Here is a 20,661-nt window from a genome sequence, read left to right as displayed (position 1 = left end):
AGCGGGCCTCACAGATCAATATGAATCATTAGGGATTTGGGATATTATTTTTCTTACAGACTGCAAATAGAAAATAAAACATGCAGTAATAAAGAAAGGGCTGGGCTCCCCCCATGAAGAAAAATAAGGTTAGTAGAAAGCTTGCGGATAACAAGAGGCCGGAGGTTAATCCCCTCCTGATATTTTCTTATTGATCATTGTTTTTATGGAATTGACGAAGCCAGCCAGGGGTTTTGAGCGATTGGATCTCGAAACATCCACAATCCACTTCTGTCCTGATGAAGGCCTAGAAATTAATCTGTGGATGAGTGTATCTCTGTAAAGAAGGGCCGAAACGCTTTGGTGTCGACATTGTTTTGATTAAATCCCTGTTTTATTACACCAATGGAGAGATATTTAGCAACAACAATCTCGAGGGAAATGATAGAGATATGAGGTTCTCTCAAAAGACCGAAACACGTGAGGAATCTTTTGGAAAATATAGATTGGGCTAGGTAAACAAGTATTTCACTGTAGCCACGAAGGTCTGAAAACCATATTTGTGAGCAATGTCACACTCCCTGCAAGAACATGTGTGAACATGCATTAATTGACTCAATTGCATTGTATTGTGCAAAAAGGCACTATAGCGTACCCCACCCACCCATGTTTGCACTTTATATCAGTATGTGTGCTATAGGTCATTTTATCAACAAGGTTTAGAAAGGAGAAATGCATAAATCTTAGAAAAAGAGTGCGTTTGTAGCTTTATTTTTAAGAAGTTGGAGTTCCGTGTACAGTGATTAAAGAAACATGTATTTTGTTCGCAAGATGATCATTTCTAATCGGTAAAGGGAGGGGGGGGAGGTAGTGTGTGGTGGTTGTTGTTGTTACATAGAGTTTGAAGCCATCCATGGCAGCCTTTAACCTCAGGCTCCCTGAAGTCTGCCAGTTCAGCCAGTTTGGGAGAGCGCTGTCTCCAGAGCTCTGTCTTTGCACCACTCTGCAGATGCTGAGACCACCTGTGGAAACCACTGCCCTCGTTGGCGCTTTACGAGGCCTTCTGTCATGATGCGTAACAATGCAAAAAAATGGGACTCATGCACTCATCCGGGAGCCCTCCATGCATCCCAGAAACTCCAAATGCTGACTCTCAGGATTAATGAATTGAAATGATTTATAAACATTTTCTCTTAAATTTCACAAGCATAATAATGGGTGTCGTACAAATTGTTCCCAGGAAAATAGACTAGTAGACCTCTCCACACAAGACAGGTTTCAATAATACTGTTTTCAGCAAATAATTACTGCTTAAAACATCATCTCACAGAATCTGAACTCATACGATATCTTCAAACTTGACCCCAAGTTAAGTGCAAGGGTCAATTGGCTTTGTCAGTGCTCGTTTTCCGCTTGGCCCTCTCCATGGACTCACCCATTGGCGGCGTAGCCAGAGTCTGTCTCCCCACTATCTGGCCCGGCCCGAGTCCATCCAGGAAGTCGCTGAATTGACTCTCTGCTCCCAGTCTGGTGGTAGGGAAGATGAACCTACGAGAGGGGGAAAAGCCCAAAGAAAAGACATTACAAGACCAGAAAGAGGTCGCTGTCCATATCCAGACACACCTCCGGGGAGGGACCAAAGTGGGGGGGGGGGTTTGGGGCAGGGAGAGGGATTTGGCTCTCACTGGGGACACTGGCAATACATGTAATATCTTCTAGGCCTGGATTGTTGCCATGTCCAGGATTCTCTGCGCTCAGGGCATGGCCATCCCCTGGTACAGTGACCCTCTGGGTAGCGCCTGATGGGTATGGCACACAGATATGCCCCGTGGACACTGCCAGAGACCTCCCGCCAGGGCCTGCGGCCATGCCAAGTAGACACTGTGCCAGGTGAAGCTTAATAAAGGCTTCTGAAGGACACCATTACCGATAGGCCAGGGTACCCATAGGTTCCCAGCAAGGTCCAGTGATTGCTGGAGAAGCCAACATTGGGGATAAATTCTAAGAACATCTTCACCTGACAGTGTTTTCAGGGTCACCCAGTTAACCCTCCGATAGAAGTAGACTTTGGGTCCTTGTTAGGTGTAATCCATCTGTTACTACTGACCTTTCCTTCCCTCTCTTCAACCTCAGCAGCAGAACCACCTGGACCCCAGCTGCATGGCATCAGTATGATACTGGCTGTCATCAAAGTGCCATAGGAAAGAGAGAATACCACCGAAACAGGGGGGACTGGCTTAGACGGGATAGACTCGTTTTTAGTGAAAAGGAAGTCGTTTATATCTTGGCCTGAATCTGCCCCATTGTGACCTGGGCCTGGCCTCTCTGGGGCAATTCTGCTAAATATGTTCTACTACTGAGGGGGGCACTTGATATAGCAAGTGACCTCATTGGCTTGCCCGTCTATACTCTGTCATCATTGAAATGTCCATCTCCTTGTGTACCCATCATTTATGTTATGCGGTATTGTACGAAATTTCCTAATACCAAAAGTTCAACCCCCAAAAGTCTGCCCCCAATTTTCAGCATATATATATATATAGGGGGGTAAAGTGAATAAAATGTGTAGGGGTAAGGTGGAGGGGTTGTGGGGGCTCTCCCCCCACATATATATTTGCAGAATAAATAAATAATAATTTTAAAAAATCGCACTTTTGGAGGTATGACTGTTGTATTCAGTAATTCCACGCAGATCCATGTTATGCTATGTTATTGTGATCTATATGGTGCACCGCTGCCGTGTTCATGGTCTCCAGGCGCCCTAGTGGATCAAAAAAGGACGGGGGTTGGGAGGGGTTTGTTAGTGGGACTGAGAAGGAAAAGCGCGAGAGAGCTTTGATGTGCTGTTGGTAGCTTCATTTCTGAAAAAACAGTCCCTGTGTGCTGGTTTGTTTTTAGTTTGTCAATGTTGTGTAGTGTTCATTGCAAGTTTGCATATGGGTGCTTTATATGCATTTTGTTTAATGTCCCGTTGGGTGTTGTGGAGCGTCAATAGAGTTTGTGGTGTGTTTTTCTTTTTTTGCGGTGGAGGTATGTGTCTCTTTATTTCTTTGCTGGAGTGTGGGTATTGCTGGAGTGTGGGTATGCCGAGTATTGCAACGTTTTTAGTAGGGTTAGTTGGCTTTCGTCTGAGTCTTTTTCTGCAGGTTGGGTTGATCTGTCGGGTTTATATTATTCTATGGTGTTTTGCGGTCAGATGCTTTATTTCTTGGGGTGGCCCTGTTTTGGATTTCTCCTGTTTTGTGCTGGCGGTTTTGCTTCGCTGGTGTGTCCTCTTTACCTTCGTGAGTTAAAGAGACATGGGGGGTCATTCCGAGGTTGGAGGTAAGGGTTAACGGTCACCGTTAATGGCAACGGTGACCGTTAACACTTACCACCATATTCCGAGTTCCCTTTTGCGGGTTGGCATTTAACGCCTGCTTTTAGCAGGCGTTAAAAATCCAACCCGCAAAGGGACCTTGGAGTAAATTACAGCACCGTAATTTACGGTGCCGTCATTTACTCCTTCCCCATTCCCATTGAGCCCTATGGGGGCAGGAATGGGGATGGGGAACCGGTATGGTGAATGGGGAATTACCGGTCCCTCCAACCTTGGAATGGACTGGTAATTACTCCATTCACCATGCCGGATTTCCATGGAGTAAATAGCTCCATGGTTGCTTACCATGGTGCTATTTACTCCATGGTTACCTCCAACCTCGGAATGACCCCCATGTTTATAACAGTTTTCTGAATCTTAGGTGATCTTCTGTTTTTCATGTTGGCTTTGTAAGCGTGTTCCAAAGTCTCACCACTATGCAGGAGAATACGGATCCCCCGAAATGGGTGTTTTGCAAATAGCTTTGGTTCTAGGCGAATGTCGTTGCTGGACCTTAATGTTCGTGTTGGTTTGTAGATGGAGATTTTTTCTTGTATGAATTCCACTCCATGACCTTGGGTTGCTCTGTGCGTTATGCAGGGATTTTTAGCCAGTGTAGTGTTCTCAGTGCTGGTGTGACATGGTCTCTTTTAGTGAGTCTGAGGAGTAGTCTTGCTGCTGTGTTCTGCATTCGTTGTCATTTTTTGATAAGGTAGTCTAGCATTCCGAGATAGATGCTGTTGTCGTAGTCTATTCTTGACATGACGAGACAAATAACGGCAAGTGACCTGTGTGGGAAGGTGAAGAAAGGCAGTATCCCCTTGATTGTGTGTAAGCGGAAGAAGCATTTCTTAACTACTGCAGTGACTTGCGGTTCTAGTGTTTGTTCATTGTCCATTAATGTTCAGAGATTTTTTACCACTTTGGGTGGTTCTGGTGGGTTTCCCAGTTCGGTAGGCCATGGAATTTGATGATGGTTCAATAGGTCATTAGGTGCAATCCTGATTTCTGTTTGGCCAGATTGAGTTTAAGGCTGTTGGTGCTCATCCAATACTTTATTGTTGTGAGGAAGTCGGTATGGGTTGGGTTTTGTTCTTAGGTGGCGTTGACTTTGTAGGTGATTTCAGTGTTGTCTGCGTAGTGGTAGCTTGTGAGGTCATGTTTGTTGATGAGGTTAATCAGGGGGGGTCATGTAGATGTTGAAAAGATGTGGTGAGAGTGACGAGCCTTGTGGGATTCGACATGTTGTTTTGCGAGGTGCTGACTCAAATGGTGTTATTCAAGTTGTTACATTTCTTTTTGTTATGAAGGACGTTAGCCAGAGGAGTGCCGTGTTGCCGATTCCAATACCTTCAAGTCTTTTGATAAGTGTTTCGTGGTGGACTGTTTTGAAGGCTGCTGCTAGATCAAGTAGTATTAGTGCCGAATTGACTTTAGAGTCTGCGTTGGTTTTTAGATCGTCCCATAACCATAGTAATGCTGTGTCCATTCCTCTCGTGGGTCTGAAGCCGACTTGTGCCTGGTCTATTATGTGATTGTTTTCTACATGTTCCAGGATTTGTTTGTAAAAGTAGCTTTCTAGGAGTTTTGCCGGGTATGTGATGTTTGAAATGGTTTGGTAGTTGGTTAGGGCTTGCATGTTTCCCAATGGGTCTTTGAGGAGTGGCTTTATTCATGCCAATTGCAATTGGAAGGCTTGTGGCACATTTCCTTTTGCTAGTGAATGGTTAAGAGGTTGCTGCAATATTCTGAAGGTGTTTTCTGGGAGGATAGTCTGGTATATTCCTGGTGGGCAGAGGTCAGCTGGAGAGTCGGCTCTGTTAGTTGAAGTCTTCTGTTGAGGTTGGTGGGTAGGTCAGTCTTGTAGTTGGTTCTGGCATTGGCTGGTGTGGGGGTTGTTGGTGTTTTGTGCATGCTCTTAATGACTTGATGGATGTTTGTGATTTTGTTTTGGAAGTGATCTTCAAGGTCATCGCATAGTTTGTGATGATGTGATATGATGGGGGTTATTTATAACGCGCTTAATACACAGAGGTTTCTAAGTGCGGACCTGGGGATCGAACCTGTGTTGCTTCGTGTCGTCTTGCGTCCAAGGCGAGCACGTTGCCCCTGAGCTATCCTCCCGAGACGTGTGTTGTTGCATGCTGTTGCGTTTCTTAGCTCATTGATGATGTTGAACATCTTTTTTCTGGGTGTTTCTTGAGTTTGTGATCCTTTCGTTGTAGAATGTCTTTTTTGCTTTGATTATTTCAGCTATATGTCCAAACAGAGCATCTATTTCTGTGCTACTGGACATGAATGAACCTTTGCTTTCAATGTTGTACTATGTTCCTGCGCTATGACGATCTATGCATAGTGCCAGAGTGAGTCTGCAAATTGAAAAACAGGTACATAATATGCGTTCACCAAGTGCTCCGTGTTTGATGTTCCTTTCTCACGGTCAGTGCAACTCTTCTCGTGGACATGTCACCTATGGTTTGGGGCAGCCCTTTCGTATCGTGATTTCTGGGGACCGATAGATGGGTGTACAGCTAAAATCAAGTTCAATGTGGTTTGAACTGGTTGCCGTTTGAATCTGAAACTCAAAAGAATTTGCAAGAGACCAACTCAGATTCCTGAAATACTACGTGTGAATAGCTCCAACCTGTAGCAGGTTATTCCCTTTCCATGATTTCATTATGGTTTAGTTTTTATTAATGTTATTTGATTGTATTCCAGTGTTTGGCCTTTATTTGGTTAAAGCCGATTCCATATGATTCGAACCAAATAGTGTTCACAGTTTGAATGTGCTAAGACCAACCTGATCCATAAATGAGGTAGATCACCCATGTTAAGGGCCAATTCCCTTCCCCTGTTTAGTCCGCTCGATGGAGTTGCTACTGACTCAAACCGATTTAAACCAGGATTTGATTGGTCACTTAAAGCTCTGCCCATCCATAAACGGGTTGTGGTGATTATCAAGGTTTTGGGTTGTTTATTGCGGTGTAAGTGTCTACACGTTGAGGTGTTCATCATAGCAGCTCCATTTAGTTTTTTTTTTAGCATGACATGTATTCATATGGGGTTAGTTATCATGGAGTAAGTGTCTGTAAATTGGGTTATTTGTCATGATGCTAATGTTTATTGTGTTATTTATCATGGCATTGGCAGCTCTAATTAGCATTATTTATCATGATCTGGAGCAGTGGCCTGAGGTTAAATGCCTCCAAAATGGAGATTAAAGCTCTTGGCCCTCGTCATCTGCTTGAGCCTCTGTCTCAGTTTCCTATTCTGCCTAAACGTTTTGTTTAGACCTTCGCTCTTCATTCACCAGAAAAGTTAAGAACCTCAGAGTTTATTGGGGGTATAATATGCCTCAGAGTTTACTGCGAGGCCAATGTGCCTCAGAGGGCACTGAGCGGCCATTTCTCCCCCCAGAGGTTACTGGGAGGACAATACTCCTCAGAGGTTCCCAGGAGGCCAATGTGCCTCAGAGTGTACCGGGGGTTCGATTTGCCTCAGAGTTTATTGGGAGGCAAATATGCCTCAGAGTTTACTGGGAGGCCAATATGCCTCAGAGATTACTGGGAGGCCAATTTTCCTCAGAATGTACTGGGAGACCAATATGCCTCAGAGTTTATTGGAAGGTCATTATTCCGCAGAGGTTACTGGGAGGAAAATATTCAGCAGAGTTTACTGGTAAGCCAATATGCCTCAGAGTTTATTGGGAGCTAATATGCCTCAGAGTTTATTGGGAGGTCATTATTCCTCAGAGGTTACTGGGAGGACGCTATTCCGCAGAGTTTACTGGTAAGCCAATATGCCTCATAGTTTACTGGGAGGCCAATATGCCTCTGAGTTTCCTGGGAGGCCAATATGCCTCATAGTTTTCTCGATGGTCAATATTCTGCAGACGTTACTGGGAGGCCAATATGCCTCAGAGTTTATTGTGCGGTCAATATTCCGCAGAGGTTACTGGGAGGTCAATATGCCTCAGAGGTCACTGGGAGGCCAATATGCCTCAGAGTTTTCTAGGAGGCCAATATGCCTCAGAGATTACTGGTAAGCCAATATGCCTCAGAGTTTATTGGGAGGTCAATATTCCGCAGAGGTTACTGGGAGGGCCATATGCCTCAGAGATTACTGGGAGGTCAATATTCTACAGAGGTTACTGGAAGTCAATATGCCTCTCAGTTTATTGGGAGATCAATATTCTGCAGAGGTTACTGGGAGGCCAATTTGCCTCAGAGGTTACTGGGAGGTCAATATTCCACAGAGGTTACTGGAAGTCAACATGTCTCTGAGTTAACTGTGAGGTCAATATTCCTCAGAGTTTACTGGGAGGCCAATTTACCTCAGAGGATACTGGGAGTTCAATATTCCTCTGAGGTTACTGGGAGGCCAATTTGCCTCAGAGGTTACTGGGAGGTCAATATTCTGCAGAGGTTACTGGAAGTCAATATGCCTCTCAGTTTATTGGGAGGTCAATATTCTGCAGAGGTTACTGGGAGGTCAATGTTCCACAGAGGTTACTGGAAGTCAATATGCCTCTGAGGTCACTGGGAGGAGGTCAATAATCCTCAGAGGTTACTGGGAGGTCAATATTCCTCTGAGGTTACTGGGAGGTCAATATTCCGCAGAGGTTACTGGAAGTCAATATGCCTCTGAGGTCACTGGGAGGTCAATATTCCGCAGAGGTTACTGGGAGGGCCATATGCCTCTCAGTTTATTGGGAGGCACGGATGCTCAGGCTGGCTCGGTGGCTAGAGACTGCTTTTTCATACTTGTTCAGCTCCGTACACGCCCACACAGGTCTTCTCCTCAGTAATCCCGAGGTAATGTCCAAGTGGAGCATGGGAAGTACCGATGGATGTTGGGCTGTTATCAGGGCAATACAGGCTCATGTGAAGGGCATTATCGATCTGCGTGACGTGGGGCATGGGTGAGGAGGGGCAGCTGAGCTGGGAGTTGCGATGCCCTACCTGGCAAAGGACTCCACAGGGAAAGGGGTGGACAGAGGTGACAGCAACAAAGTGGCCATGGAGCGCAGGACGTGGGCCAGCATCAGGGAATCACAGCCACAGTCATATTAATCAGAATGCGGACGGGCATACCTGCAGACGATGACGTCATCTCGGATACACACATTAGTATTATTATGGGGTATTTAATGAGTATGGGCCTAGCTTCAGGATGCAAAGGGGCGCTTCCCAAGTCCAAAGATTGAGACAGGGCGAGGTGAGCAGGGAACGGGGAACGGACAGCAGGGGTCGGGAGAGCGGGCAGTTTGGCTGCAAGTGATCTACACCTCCACACATGCCCCTTGCCTGGAGATCGTCTGTCTCTTTCTCCCTTGTCTTCACTCCTTAATGGCACTCGGGGAAACCGCAGAATCGTTGCCAGGCGTATTTGCTGTTGTCTCAACTGTTCATTGCATTATATGCACCTACTCTGCCTGTGCAAACTAGAATTTCAAGGGCTCGGAACCACTGTTGTTTTTCCCCATGGTCCCACCCTGCTTGATAAACTTTACCATCATAAGGCGTCCCAGGAGAAACGTGGGGGAAGGGAGGACCGACCCAGTATCAGACTAGGTGGCAGGTGGAGGGGCATGGACCTAGGTGGTAAGGAGGATAACACCTGTTTAAGTAGATGTTCCTACACTGTTGGGGAGTACCCCCTGTAGTGATTTGGGAAGCCTAACAACCCATGTGAGTAAGGATTGCCTCGTCCCAGGTGTATATTTGAAGTGTTTTTATCATACACCCAGTGTAGTCTGCATAGCAACAGTCATCCCTCGGCACATAGGTTCTGGCTTCAACCAGTAAGTCACTGGGGTCTGTTGCTCTCCCCGCCCAATCACGTTTGCAGGGAACAATTGGCACCAAAAAATATGTTTGTATTGCTTTGCAATGCACTCAGCCTTGCAATGTTTTGCATGTGTTGGAGGTTTGCTCCCACATGTAGACACAGCAGAGTGGTCTGCGTTTAGGTGTTGTTTGGGTCAGCACCTGCTACCCCTGTGCTAATGAGCCACTGCAGGTGGTCACATACCTTGTGCAAGACAGATTCCAGGCACAGGGCACGCGTGGCTTTATGTTACGGAATTTTATGGGATTTTCAGATAACGCAGCGCCGACGTGTTCATGACTTCTTGGTGCTGTGGGTGGGACACGGATCAAGCCGGGTCTGTGGCTCAGTGGACTAATGCACCCACTACAGGCCACTGCAGGGGCCTGTGTTTGACCTCATGGCCACAGGTTCAAATCCCGGCAGGTCCTCTCAGCACTTCATCTTTCCAAGGTCGATAAAAGGAGTACCATTAAGTCGGGTGGCATAGGGTGCTCAGGATTTGGGGCCCATCTTCGACCGCCCCTAACATCAGTGTTGGGGCTAGTCTGCTTATTTGTAACATTTCCTGGAAGTGGTTTCAATGGGTCAGGCTCTGTCCCCTCTGCAACCCCTGGGTGTTGGTGTGAGAAGGTCTGGTTAATTTATCATGTATCATTTGCCAGGCTGGCTGTGTGCTTGTGGGGCAGGTCTACGGCCGTGAGCCTAGTGGAGTGGCCTGGGCCGCACATGCTACCCCTGGAATCCGATTGGCCCCTCCAGGTGCCACTCTATTATCCTAAACGATCATCATTATGTGTGTGTGCGCTCGTACTTCATGCCACCCCTGCATAAGTCAGTGCCCCACTTGGTCAAACCCAGTCAAAAGAGTCTAGACCCGCCACTGGTTGGTAAGGCCTCCTTGTTGGCCAGATGATGGGTTGTACTGGGGCATGTTGACCTTAAGGAGGTACCTGGTGGGTACATGGCACACAGGGTTCTTGGGCTATGCAGCACATCGACTCTTTTACACAAGACGTGATTACCATATTATCTACGCAGTACGTCAGTACGTTCTTACGTGAGTAGCATGCTACGTGGGGTCACGTGGAGGTTGGCGCATTTCCTATCCCTCGGGTGGGGTACTCACGTGCCATCCGAGCTGTTGCTGTTGGTGCTGCCATCTGTGGATTCCCGGCTGCCCTGCCTCGTTACCCTGTTCCTCATCTCCACAGCGATGCCAGTCTCCGTGCTCCTTCTGATGTTGCTGCGTAGCTTTTTGGTGCCCCCATCTGCAAAGAGAAAGCGATGCCAGGTTATACCAGTCTGTGCATGGGTTAAGAAGCATAGGCCCTGCAGCTAGAATGGTAGAGGGGCAGGGTGGCATGCTAGGAGTTGGCACTGTCAACGTTTGTTGCACCGGTGCCTGTTGCGATCCCAGGGCAACAGCTTTGGGCAGCCTTGGCGAATAACTGGTGGGATTTTGTATGCATACGTTACACACAAAAAAATACATTTCTCAAGATCCTTCATGGAGATTGTGGTAAAGTCAGTTTTACACTTTGCAAATTATGAAGGCTATGCGTAGGCAGTGTACGATAAGATCCAAGGACCAAGGAAAGCATGAATGCCCCTAAACCAGGGTACAGTCTCACTCAATAAGGGTCTAATGCCACTCTTACAGTCTGAGGGTTTACACTTTGAGAGTTTCCATGCCATGAAGTGAAGACACGTTTTGGTTTTCACTGCATAATTTGGACGGGTGTCTTCAAGTTTGTTCATGTCTTTAGCATTTTTCTCGGTAGCAGTGCCAGTCAACTTCTGACCCAGGCACCCATAGGCTTCAGTGCTGACCTCTAGGCCAGTACTCTGCAATCTTTGATGGTTCAGACTACCAGTCCCATCATCCCTAGACCACATAGGCAATGGTGAGGTATCATGGGAGTCATAGTATCTTGCGAGCCGCAGGTTGCCACCCCAAGTCTGGGCCACTGAAGTTGCATGTGGAGGACCCCCATTCGAAGTGTAATTTGTAAATGCTGGAGGTGACCCCATAGACCTGGAATGAAAGCTCTTAACACATTTCTGGTGCACCTGCAAAGTTCGAGGAAGTGTGCAGTCTGACTTTCAGGTTTGAACAGGGATGCATTGGCTACAATCCCTGTTGGTTTCCTTTGTGTGGGATTACGGCTGCTTGCAATTTCAGTAATCTCCCCCCTGTTTATATCATTAGGCTTCCTCTCCCCAAAATTCCCCTCATCGATCTTCCAGGTAACTCTTCACCAGGTGTGGAGAGTTCTCAGCATCTTATCAGTGGCCGAGGCAGCTTTGGTGCCAGGGAGGGCAGCTGGCTCCTGAAGGGGCACCAAGATTCTAAACGATTCATGGGTGAACCCTCACAGGGTGGTCAATTATTTCAGTGGAGGGTTCTAAATGTTTCCTCAAATTAGAACGCGAGAACGAGCCTAGCGAAAGAGCTGTGATGAGTCAGAATCAGGAGACAGACAACTCATTATAGTTTTGGGTATAAACCTTTATGTATCTCAGGAAAAACCCTAAACTAATCCTATCACTCTGTTCCTTATGGTAATAGAATGAAAAGCGATTTAAGGAGTGCACGTCAGATGACCGTCCAAAGTTATGTTCTCCTTTGTCCACAAATGTATCTAGTCTGAGCCCACCACATTAAAGAAACCTAACCTGAAAGTGTACGGGCTTTTCGCCCGGCATGGCTCGGTTCTGGCTACACTGTAACCTCATACCTCCTTTCTTAGGTGGTGGTTTAAGGGCTGCTGCCCTTCTTACAGTTCTAATGTGGATCAGCTCGTAAAGGCTCCTGTCCAGAGAGACAAATCCCTATAGACCGTCAGGTGCCGTGGTGCTCTTAAAGTCTTAATCAAGTCCTTTCAAAGGGTCTCACCTGGCTGGGCCGCTCCTGGCTGGAACAGTTTTGGTTCTGGTACCTCCCTGAGGTCTCAGGTTCTCTAATCCCCTGTGGGATCGTAAGTCTCTCAACCCTACTTGGGCTAATTTCTCCTTTTTCCACACTTGGGCTCTCAACCCCTTTCTATATTGTATTTATCTTACCCCTGCCTGAGGTGTTTGGACTCTCATCTCTTCTCATGATGGCCAGCAGTTCGGTCCCCCTAAGGCCTTCCTTTGCCTTAAAAACACCTGCACGAAGCTGCTGCCAAAACCTATCTATGCCAGTAATGCTCTCTATAAAACACATGCACGAAGCTGCTGCCACAACCTATCTATGCCAGTAATGCTCACTTTAAAACACATGCACGAAGCTGCTGCCACAACCTATCTATGCCAGTAATGCTCACTATAAAATACATGCACGAAGCTGCTGCCACAACCTATCTATGCCAGTAATGCTGCTCACTTTAAAACACCTGCACAAAGCTGCTGCCACAACCTATCTATGCCAGTAATGCTCACTATAAAACACATGCACGCAGCTGCTGCCACAACCTATCTGTGCCAGTAATGCTCACTATAAAACAGATGCACGAAGCTGCTGCCACAACCTATCTATGCCAGTAATGCTGCTCACTTTAAAACACATGCATGAAGCTGCTGCCACAACCTATCTATGCCAGTAATGCTGCTCACTTTAAAACACATGCATGAAGCTGCTGCCACAACCTATCTATGCCAGTAATGCTGCTCACTTTAAAACACATGCACAAAGCTGATGCCACAATGTATCAATGCCAGTAATGCTCACTTTAAAACACATTCATGAAGCTGCTGCCACAACCTATTTATGCCAGTAATGCTCACTTTGAAACACATGCATGAAGCTGCTGCCAACTAAAACACACGCACTAAGCTGCTGCCACAACCTATCTATGCCAGTAATGCTGCTCACATTAGAACACATGCACAAAGCTGCTGCCACAACCTATCTATGCTAGTAATGCTCACTTTAAAACACATGCACGAAGCTGCTGCCACAACCTATCTATGCCAGTAATGCTCACTATAAAATACATGCACGAAGCTGCTGCCACAACCTATCTATGCCAGTAATGCTGCTCACTTTAAAACACCTGCACAAAGCTGCTGCCACAACCTATCTATGCCAGTAATGCTGCTCACTTTAAAACACATGCACAAAGCTGATGCCACAATGTATCAATGCCAGTAATGCTCACTTTAAAACACATGCATGAAGCTGCTGCCACAACCTATTTATGCCAGTAATGCTCACTTTGAAACACATGCATGAAGCTGCTGCCAACTAAAACACACGCACTAAGCTGCTGCCACAACCTATCTATGCCAGTAATGCTGCTCACATTAGAACACATGCACAAAGCTGCTGCCACAACCTATCTATGCTAGTAATGCTCACTTTAAAACACATGCACGAAGCTGCTGCCACAACCTATCTATGCCAGTAATGCTCACTATAAAACACATGCACGCAGCTGCTGCCACAACCTATCTGTGCCAGTAATGCTCACTATAAAACAGATGCACGAAGCTGCTGCCACAACCTATCTATGCCAGTAATGCTGCTCACTTTAAAACACATGCATGAAGCTGCTGCCACAACCTATCTATGCCAGTAATGCTGCTCACTTTAAAACACATGCATGAAGCTGCTGCCACAACCTATCTATGCCAGTAATGCTGCTCACTTTAAAACACATGCACAAAGCTGCTGCCACAATGTATCAATGCCAGTAATGCTCACTTTAAAACACATGCATGAAGCTGCTGCCACAACCTATTTATGCCAGTAATGCTCACTTTGAAACACATGCATGAAGCTGCTGCCAACTAAAACACACGCACTAAGCTGCTGCCACAACCTATCTATGCCAGTAATGCTGCTCACATTAGAACACATGCACAAAGCTGCTGCCACAACCTATCTATGCCAGTAATGCTCACTTTAAAACGCATGCACGAAGCTGCTGCCACAACCTATCTATGCCAGCAGTCTCTGCAAGGGATGTACAGTTGGTCACTGAAAATCCCTTGGGACATACATACATCATAACACAAAACACACACACACTTGCTTTAGGTCTTCTGGGGGCAAGGGCAGGCAGCAGCACACTGGATAAACACAGGTGCGAGGCAGCAGCATGCCCAAGAAGGACTTGAATCCCTAGGGCACCATGGGCAGCAACGCTAATGACCATGTGAGTGGCACACTGTGCCGCACCACTCACAGGGTTATTTATTTATGGTTCAGAGCAGGGCAGGCACTGCTGCCTGCAGGAGGCCTGTGGGCACACGCCTCCCTCCCTCCCTCCCTTCCTCCCTTCCTCCCTTCTTCCCTTCCTCCCTTCCTCCCTTCCTTCCTTCCTTCCTCCCTCTCTCCCTCATTCCATTCTTCCTCCCTGCCTCCCTCCCATCCTTCCTTACTTCCTTCTTTTCTACTTTAGTTTTTTTAGGTGGCACTGAAAACTGTGCTTGTAAGTCAAACCTATTGTCGTTGGAAGTGAAAGTAGGAGAGGGACGAGAAGTGAGGACGGTCACAGATCGCTGTGGGGGTTATTTGGTTATTTACTCACCCATTGACCCCCCATAGCCATGCTAATCCTAATGTCCGTTCTCACCCCCTACCTGCTCTCCCCATCGAAAACACATCTCCCTCGGATCTCTTTGAATCTCACCTTTGGTTCATAGGCAGTATTTGTGTCCTTGCATATGTTCCTTGCACTGAGCTCCTGTTAAAAACAAGCGTTGGCGAAGCCAACATTTTTGGCCCTTGTATACGTATTATCATGGCACTGCCAGACTATGCCCAGATAGTAGCATCATTTGCCAACTTGTGCAATCGCATGTCCCTGTAGTAGTTCAATTATGACGGTGCCTGGAAAATGCAGATCCCATGCCTACACAAAAGTCAAAACCTTTGGCTTTGCCAATACTTGTTCTCCAAGCTTCTTTGGGCGCAAACATGCAGTTTTCATTGCATATGTGTTCATCTCGCATATCGCTGAATGCCTCCTGGGCAGCCATTTGCAGTGGTGAGGGAATTCCTATTGTGAAGAGGACAAGTGCTGTGCTGCATCCTGGCTGGACGAACTGCTTGTAAAAAACATGTGAGATATGCTCTTGTGCCCCCCCTGGGTGGAATTAAAGGCTTTGAATGGCTGTGCTTAACCCTTTATGTGCCAGGCTGCATGGGGAAGTGGGAATGAGTACATTTAGGGAAACTGGGGCGGACAGCATTCTGGGATTACTCTCTTGCAATGTCAGGCCAAGTTCGATTTCTGCACAAACCTAAGATTAACTGGTGATCGCCAAGGAGCGATTAAGTTCGTGGCAAGCACACTATAAATGCACACTATAAATGGCCACACTTTTTAATTATCTGGTCATAAGTCAAGGTCAGAGATGTAAGAAGCCCTCTAGGCTATAAAATGGATAAAATGCCTGTGAGAAATACAACCATCTGCACTGTGGGTGTGCAGTCGCCTGGGCTTTTCTTGATATCTTTTAAGAAAATTGAATGACGGGAGGTCAACCTCAGAAAATGTGTGGGGCTACCATGCAAACATGTTCCTATGCTCACTGCACAGCAAAAATGTAGACACCTTTACTCTGGGTGGGCTCAGCCTACCAGTGCTGCCCCCCATCCCTGTCTAATTTAGTTGGAATGTAACAGCCAGGAGTTCATGAAAGCGCCTCCGGAGGAGGAAGGCCAATCCTTCCATGGATCCGCCCTGTTCATTGTCAGTTCTGTTGATGGCAGCGCATACTGATGAGAGTTAATTGAAGCAGGCCTGTGAAGAGGCCTAGTCACAAACCCTAACAAAGGATAGGAACACCAACACCCCTTTGAGATGCATCTGTGTCAACCTGAAGCCAGCTCCTGCCCTAAAGGATCAATGACAGAGAGCTGTCATATCTGGTGCATGTCTTTACAGGAGGCAGCCCCTCAGGAGACCCCATTCAGAGGGTAGGAGTATGTGAATTGATGAAGACAGAAAGTCTGTTCTCGCCACAACTTCAAGGGAAACCTGCACTTTGATCTGGAACTACAAAGAGCTAAATTAACTAGAGATACCCTTTGATCCACAACCGACAGGAAGATGGGTGAGACTAAGTAGTACATGTTTTTACCCCTTTACCTTTCCTATTGCAAAGCACTCTGGTTATGACCTCAAACATAACAGAAGGTTGTTGGTGGGGACACAGGATTGGTTAATTAAGATAGGCTTAGCCTGCACCAATCACTGGCCACATTTGGCTTTAAAAAAAGGTTGAGACCATCTTTCGGAAGATCATCTGAAGATGTTGCTAGGAGTAACAAGAAGGACTAATCTGGATCCTGGCTGAAGGTACAGCTTCCGCCAGTAATGGAAGGCCAGGATTTCCAAGACGGAAGCAAGATCCCTCCCCAAAACATCTCCCAGGGAACAGATGTAAATAATGGATCAAGAGGACCCTCCAGCAGCTGCATAACTGGTACCCAGTGAGCACACACCATGCCTTGCTAGGCTCTGCAAGAAAGCTGCCTAGGTGGGAAGTACCAGAGAGTCTATGAACCAAGCCAAGGACAGGAACGTTGCCTGCAACACTCTCCTCAGCTTTGGGTCGTCCGCCTTAAACGACAACATGAGCCCAGCGCAGAAGCTAGGAGGAGTGCACTGACAAGCATCAACCAGAGTCCACCTCAAAGGGCATTTTCAAGACAGATGAACCCCTCAAGCTGCAACCGACTGTACCACTGACTGTTGTCACGCCGCAGTCGCTTACGCCGTCCGAGATGACTCGCCCACTGAGGCATAGCCAGGGTAGGGCCTGAGCAGGAATGGCCCCCCCCAAAATCTGTAAATGCCCACTCAGCACCACTCTGTGGGCATTTACAGGTGTTTATGTCACAGCAGTGGGTCCGGTCCAACTACATTACCTTTAGGTCCCACTTGTTAGACAATCCTGGCTACGCCTCTGCTTGACCAGTGCTTCAAGCCCGCCAACCAGCACTGAGATAGCGAGTCCTGACCCAAGCCACTGTGTAGGCCAGCCTGCAGCCGTCCGTGCAGACTGCTCGCCAAACTGCCTGCCACATGATACCCACAACGGTCTCCCATCTTGAACTCTGTCGCAGAAGCTGAAAAGCACCCTGAAACCGATTTGACTCTGTCGAGCATTAGGAACTACTACAAGCACAAGGTACATTGTAGTTCTGGCCCCCTTGTCCTTCTCCGAAGGCCCCTAGTGATATTGTACGACCCATTGCTCCCTTTGTGCTGAAAGCAAGCATCCTTGAACTATTGCGATTAGTTACTTTACCGACTACCCTCCTGTTAGTATCCAGAGGGCATCCCCTTTCCTTCTTGAAACTGTCTGTCCTCTGTATTTCTTTATAGGGTGGGTTGTATTTTGTAGTCTGCTAGAACTGTCTATTGTGATAATAATAAAGTAGATATTGTTATGCAACCTTTACTGGACAGTCCCTTTTATCATTGGGTAATAGTAATATGTTCACAGTGTTTCAACTAACCAGCGATCCACGACCTTGCAGAGATAAGCCTGCCGTTCCATCCAGGTTACCAAAATTGGAAAAGGATGTTTATAATTTACTTGCGTTTTCAAACTGTTTGGATCCCTTATGGTGCACTAGAGGTATGGAACAACGAAGAAAAGAGGATCCTAGATTGGAACCCTCCCAAGAAGCGTTTCAAAGTGTAAAGTAATGAAAAAACGGTTATATTGAATGTTTACATACACAATGCTCTTACTGACAACCTAGAGGTGTGGGGCTGATTGATGGTTTAGAAACCGATATTCATCCCTGGACCACTGGTGCCCTGGAATTTGATTTGTCACAATGCCCCCTCTGCCAGTACTAAGATGTAACAATTTAAAATGGTTCCCTTTGCCACTTGGACTTTATATGGAGTTCTACCTTCATCCCGTTTGATTTCTGGCACGCGGTTGACAGCGGGTATTTCAGAAAGCATTTTTGTCTGTTCGCAAAAACGTGAAAGGGAGCATTTGCTATAAGTGGCCATAAAACAGGCACTAACAATGCCAACCGTTGTTGGCTTATGTGTAGGCATGGGAAAGGCATCTGCCAGGCTCTGATGTGATGGTACTAACTGGCCATTATTAGTAGCAGCTGCAAAATGATGAGAGTACCTGGGCATGTAACAGAAGTGGCTGGCAAATGCCTGTGTAATACCTATGTGCAAGCCCAACCTGTTGGCTTTGCCAATGCTTGCTTTTAACGGGCCTTCCTTGGAGAACACACATAGTGCTTATAAATGAAGAGGCTGACAGCACACTTTAAGACATTTTCATTGCACCAGTAGTGTATTTAAAGCTTCAATAAAGGCTGCCTTGAACTAACCCTTGTAGGCACTTTGAGCACAACGTTTGATGCTACTTTGTGATAAGGCTACATCGAATAAAGCCCAAGAAGATGTGATTTGGGAAGAGTAGAGCAGGGGGTGTTTGATGGTTGTGATAAAGATTTGCATGGCCATGAGCAGTGAACAAGTTTTTAAATAGTCAATCACCTACAAGCTTTGTGTCCCTCTTCCTATTCCACAGCCCACCCCACCCCCACTAGCTGGACCCCAATGTATTACTTTCAGATTTTATGAGGTGGTTTAGCACCACCTATTAGCCAAAAATGAAATATGACAAAAGGCCAAAAGTGTGGGAGAATCGCCAGGCTTTCCTGCGATTCAGGTGAGTCTGGGGGGATTCACAATGGCAGAGAAATCATTTTGCCACCTACCATCCAAATGGACTGAGATGACACATAAAAATAAACTTGCTCTCATAGCAATTTTCCACAGTTGCAACCCTCAGTAAGTCAGATTTGAAACACTGCAAACCTATAGGAACAATTAGTTATTTTAAAAACCTTTTTGATGAAAGTGATTCTAACGTTCTTACTTGTGCAGCCCGTATGGATATTTTCTTACAGTGGCATGGCATGTTTTACTGTCATTTGGGGAAACACCAACTTGATGAGGTTTCTTACATGTGGGGGGAAGGAAGGACTACATTAGTACAGCCAGCAAAGATTTTTTGCTCAGTGGCGTATTGTCTTATAGTGGCACAGCATATTATGTTTTACTGGCATTATGGGCAAAACCAACATGATGACTGTTGTAAGAGGGAACACTACCCTAAATTGGTGGAGTCAGTATGACAGTGGCATGGGTTTACTGTTTGGGCAAAGCCAACTTGATGAGTGTTCTTAAGTGGGGGTGGGGGCAGGACTACATTGGAGCTGCCAGCAATGTTGGCTCTGCACACTGGCATGCATGTTTTGATGGCATTATGTTCAAAACCAACATGGTGATTGTTATTACGTGGAATACTAGTCTACATTGATGCAGCCAGTATGGACATTTTCTTACAGTGGCATGACATCTTTTACGGGCATTACAAGCAAATCCATCAAGACGAACATTCATACATGGAATACTGGCCTACTTAGGTCCATCAAGTATGGATGTTTTCTTACATTGGGATAGCATGTCTTCTGCCTTCTTGGGCAAAGCCAAGATGATGAGTGTTGTTACGTGGGCATGGGGTGATTACATTGGCCAGCCCACGCGGACACTTTCTTACAGTGGTACAGCATTTTTCCTGGCATTATGGTTGAAGGGAAAATTTGAGTTTTTACAGTGGGCTACTGGCATACGTTTGGGCAGAGCTAGCATGAATATGTTTTATACCGGCATATATTGTGAACAAAGGCATCAATAAAATGGTCCTGTGCACTGTAGTTGACCTGGCATCTGTTGGTATTTTTCATGGGGTACTCTATAAAAACGATTTAAAATTGTGTCTGGTTTTACTACATTTCTCCCGGAAAGTGTGGTATCAAATTTACCCTTTTCAATTTTTATTTAAAAAAAAAATTATTGGGGTGCCGAATCCTCTCGAAGCCCCTCTGGTGAATTGGGGCTCCCTTGCTATGGTGAGTTGCTCACACATATTCATAAGACATGTGTGTGCCCATCCAATGAAGCAATTTACCATCCTGCACCCCATACATGCCTGACTCTTTCTGCCTCTGTATTCGATCAGATGCACCTGTGTCCCAGGGGTGCTCCCATTGTTAAACTTAAGCTGTCCTATAATACTGCCTGTCCCCCCCTATCGGCAGCTACTTTTGCTGTAATGCCTTCAAATTGGGCGCATAGGAGGGGGATCGCCATCTTCATGTAGTCCCTGATCTGACTACATCGGCCAATATTCCTAAATACATCTTCTCCCTGGTCTCTGCTACCATGGGCAATATCAAAGCAAGTGAAGTATTGATGCCTTGCTCTTCTGCCCGCAGTACACCACCGCCCGACGCCCACCCTCCGGTTTTTAAGGATGGGTTCATTAAGCTCCAGGATGTTCCTCAGCAGCATCGCAAGCAGTCGCCGCTCTTCCGGGCCCTTCAGTGTGTGTAAATATGGACGCCATTGCAATGAGCGTGTGTTGATATCCTCTTCCAGTCTAAGAGCTTCACAGGCTTGATGGACATTCTATCTTGATGGCCGTCTTCTCAACCTTCTTCATAG

At 46.4% G+C, this 20,661-nt stretch overlaps 1 protein-coding gene across 1 annotated transcript in view; it reads right to left on the bottom strand.

The window, feature by feature from the left end:
• Positions 1 to 20,661, bottom strand: part of RIMS3 (regulating synaptic membrane exocytosis 3) — a 425,581-nt gene that overhangs the window by 72,305 nt on the left and 332,615 nt on the right. Inside the window, exons 3-4 of the mRNA XM_069622553.1 lie at positions 10,296 to 10,437; positions 1,415 to 1,527 (exon numbers count right to left, since the gene is read on the bottom strand). Of these exons, the coding sequence (XP_069478654.1) occupies positions 1,415 to 1,527; positions 10,296 to 10,437 (255 nt within the window). The remainder of the gene's footprint in view (positions 1 to 1,414; positions 1,528 to 10,295; positions 10,438 to 20,661) is intronic.

This window comes from Ambystoma mexicanum, chromosome 11 (genome assembly GCF_040938575.1).
Source record: "Ambystoma mexicanum isolate Mex_15411 chromosome 11, UKY_AmexF1_1, whole genome shotgun sequence".
Lineage (NCBI taxonomy): Eukaryota > Metazoa > Chordata > Amphibia > Caudata > Ambystomatidae > Ambystoma > Ambystoma mexicanum.
The sequence above is the reverse complement of the archived record's forward strand: the minus strand, read 5'-3'. Positions and strand labels throughout refer to the sequence as shown.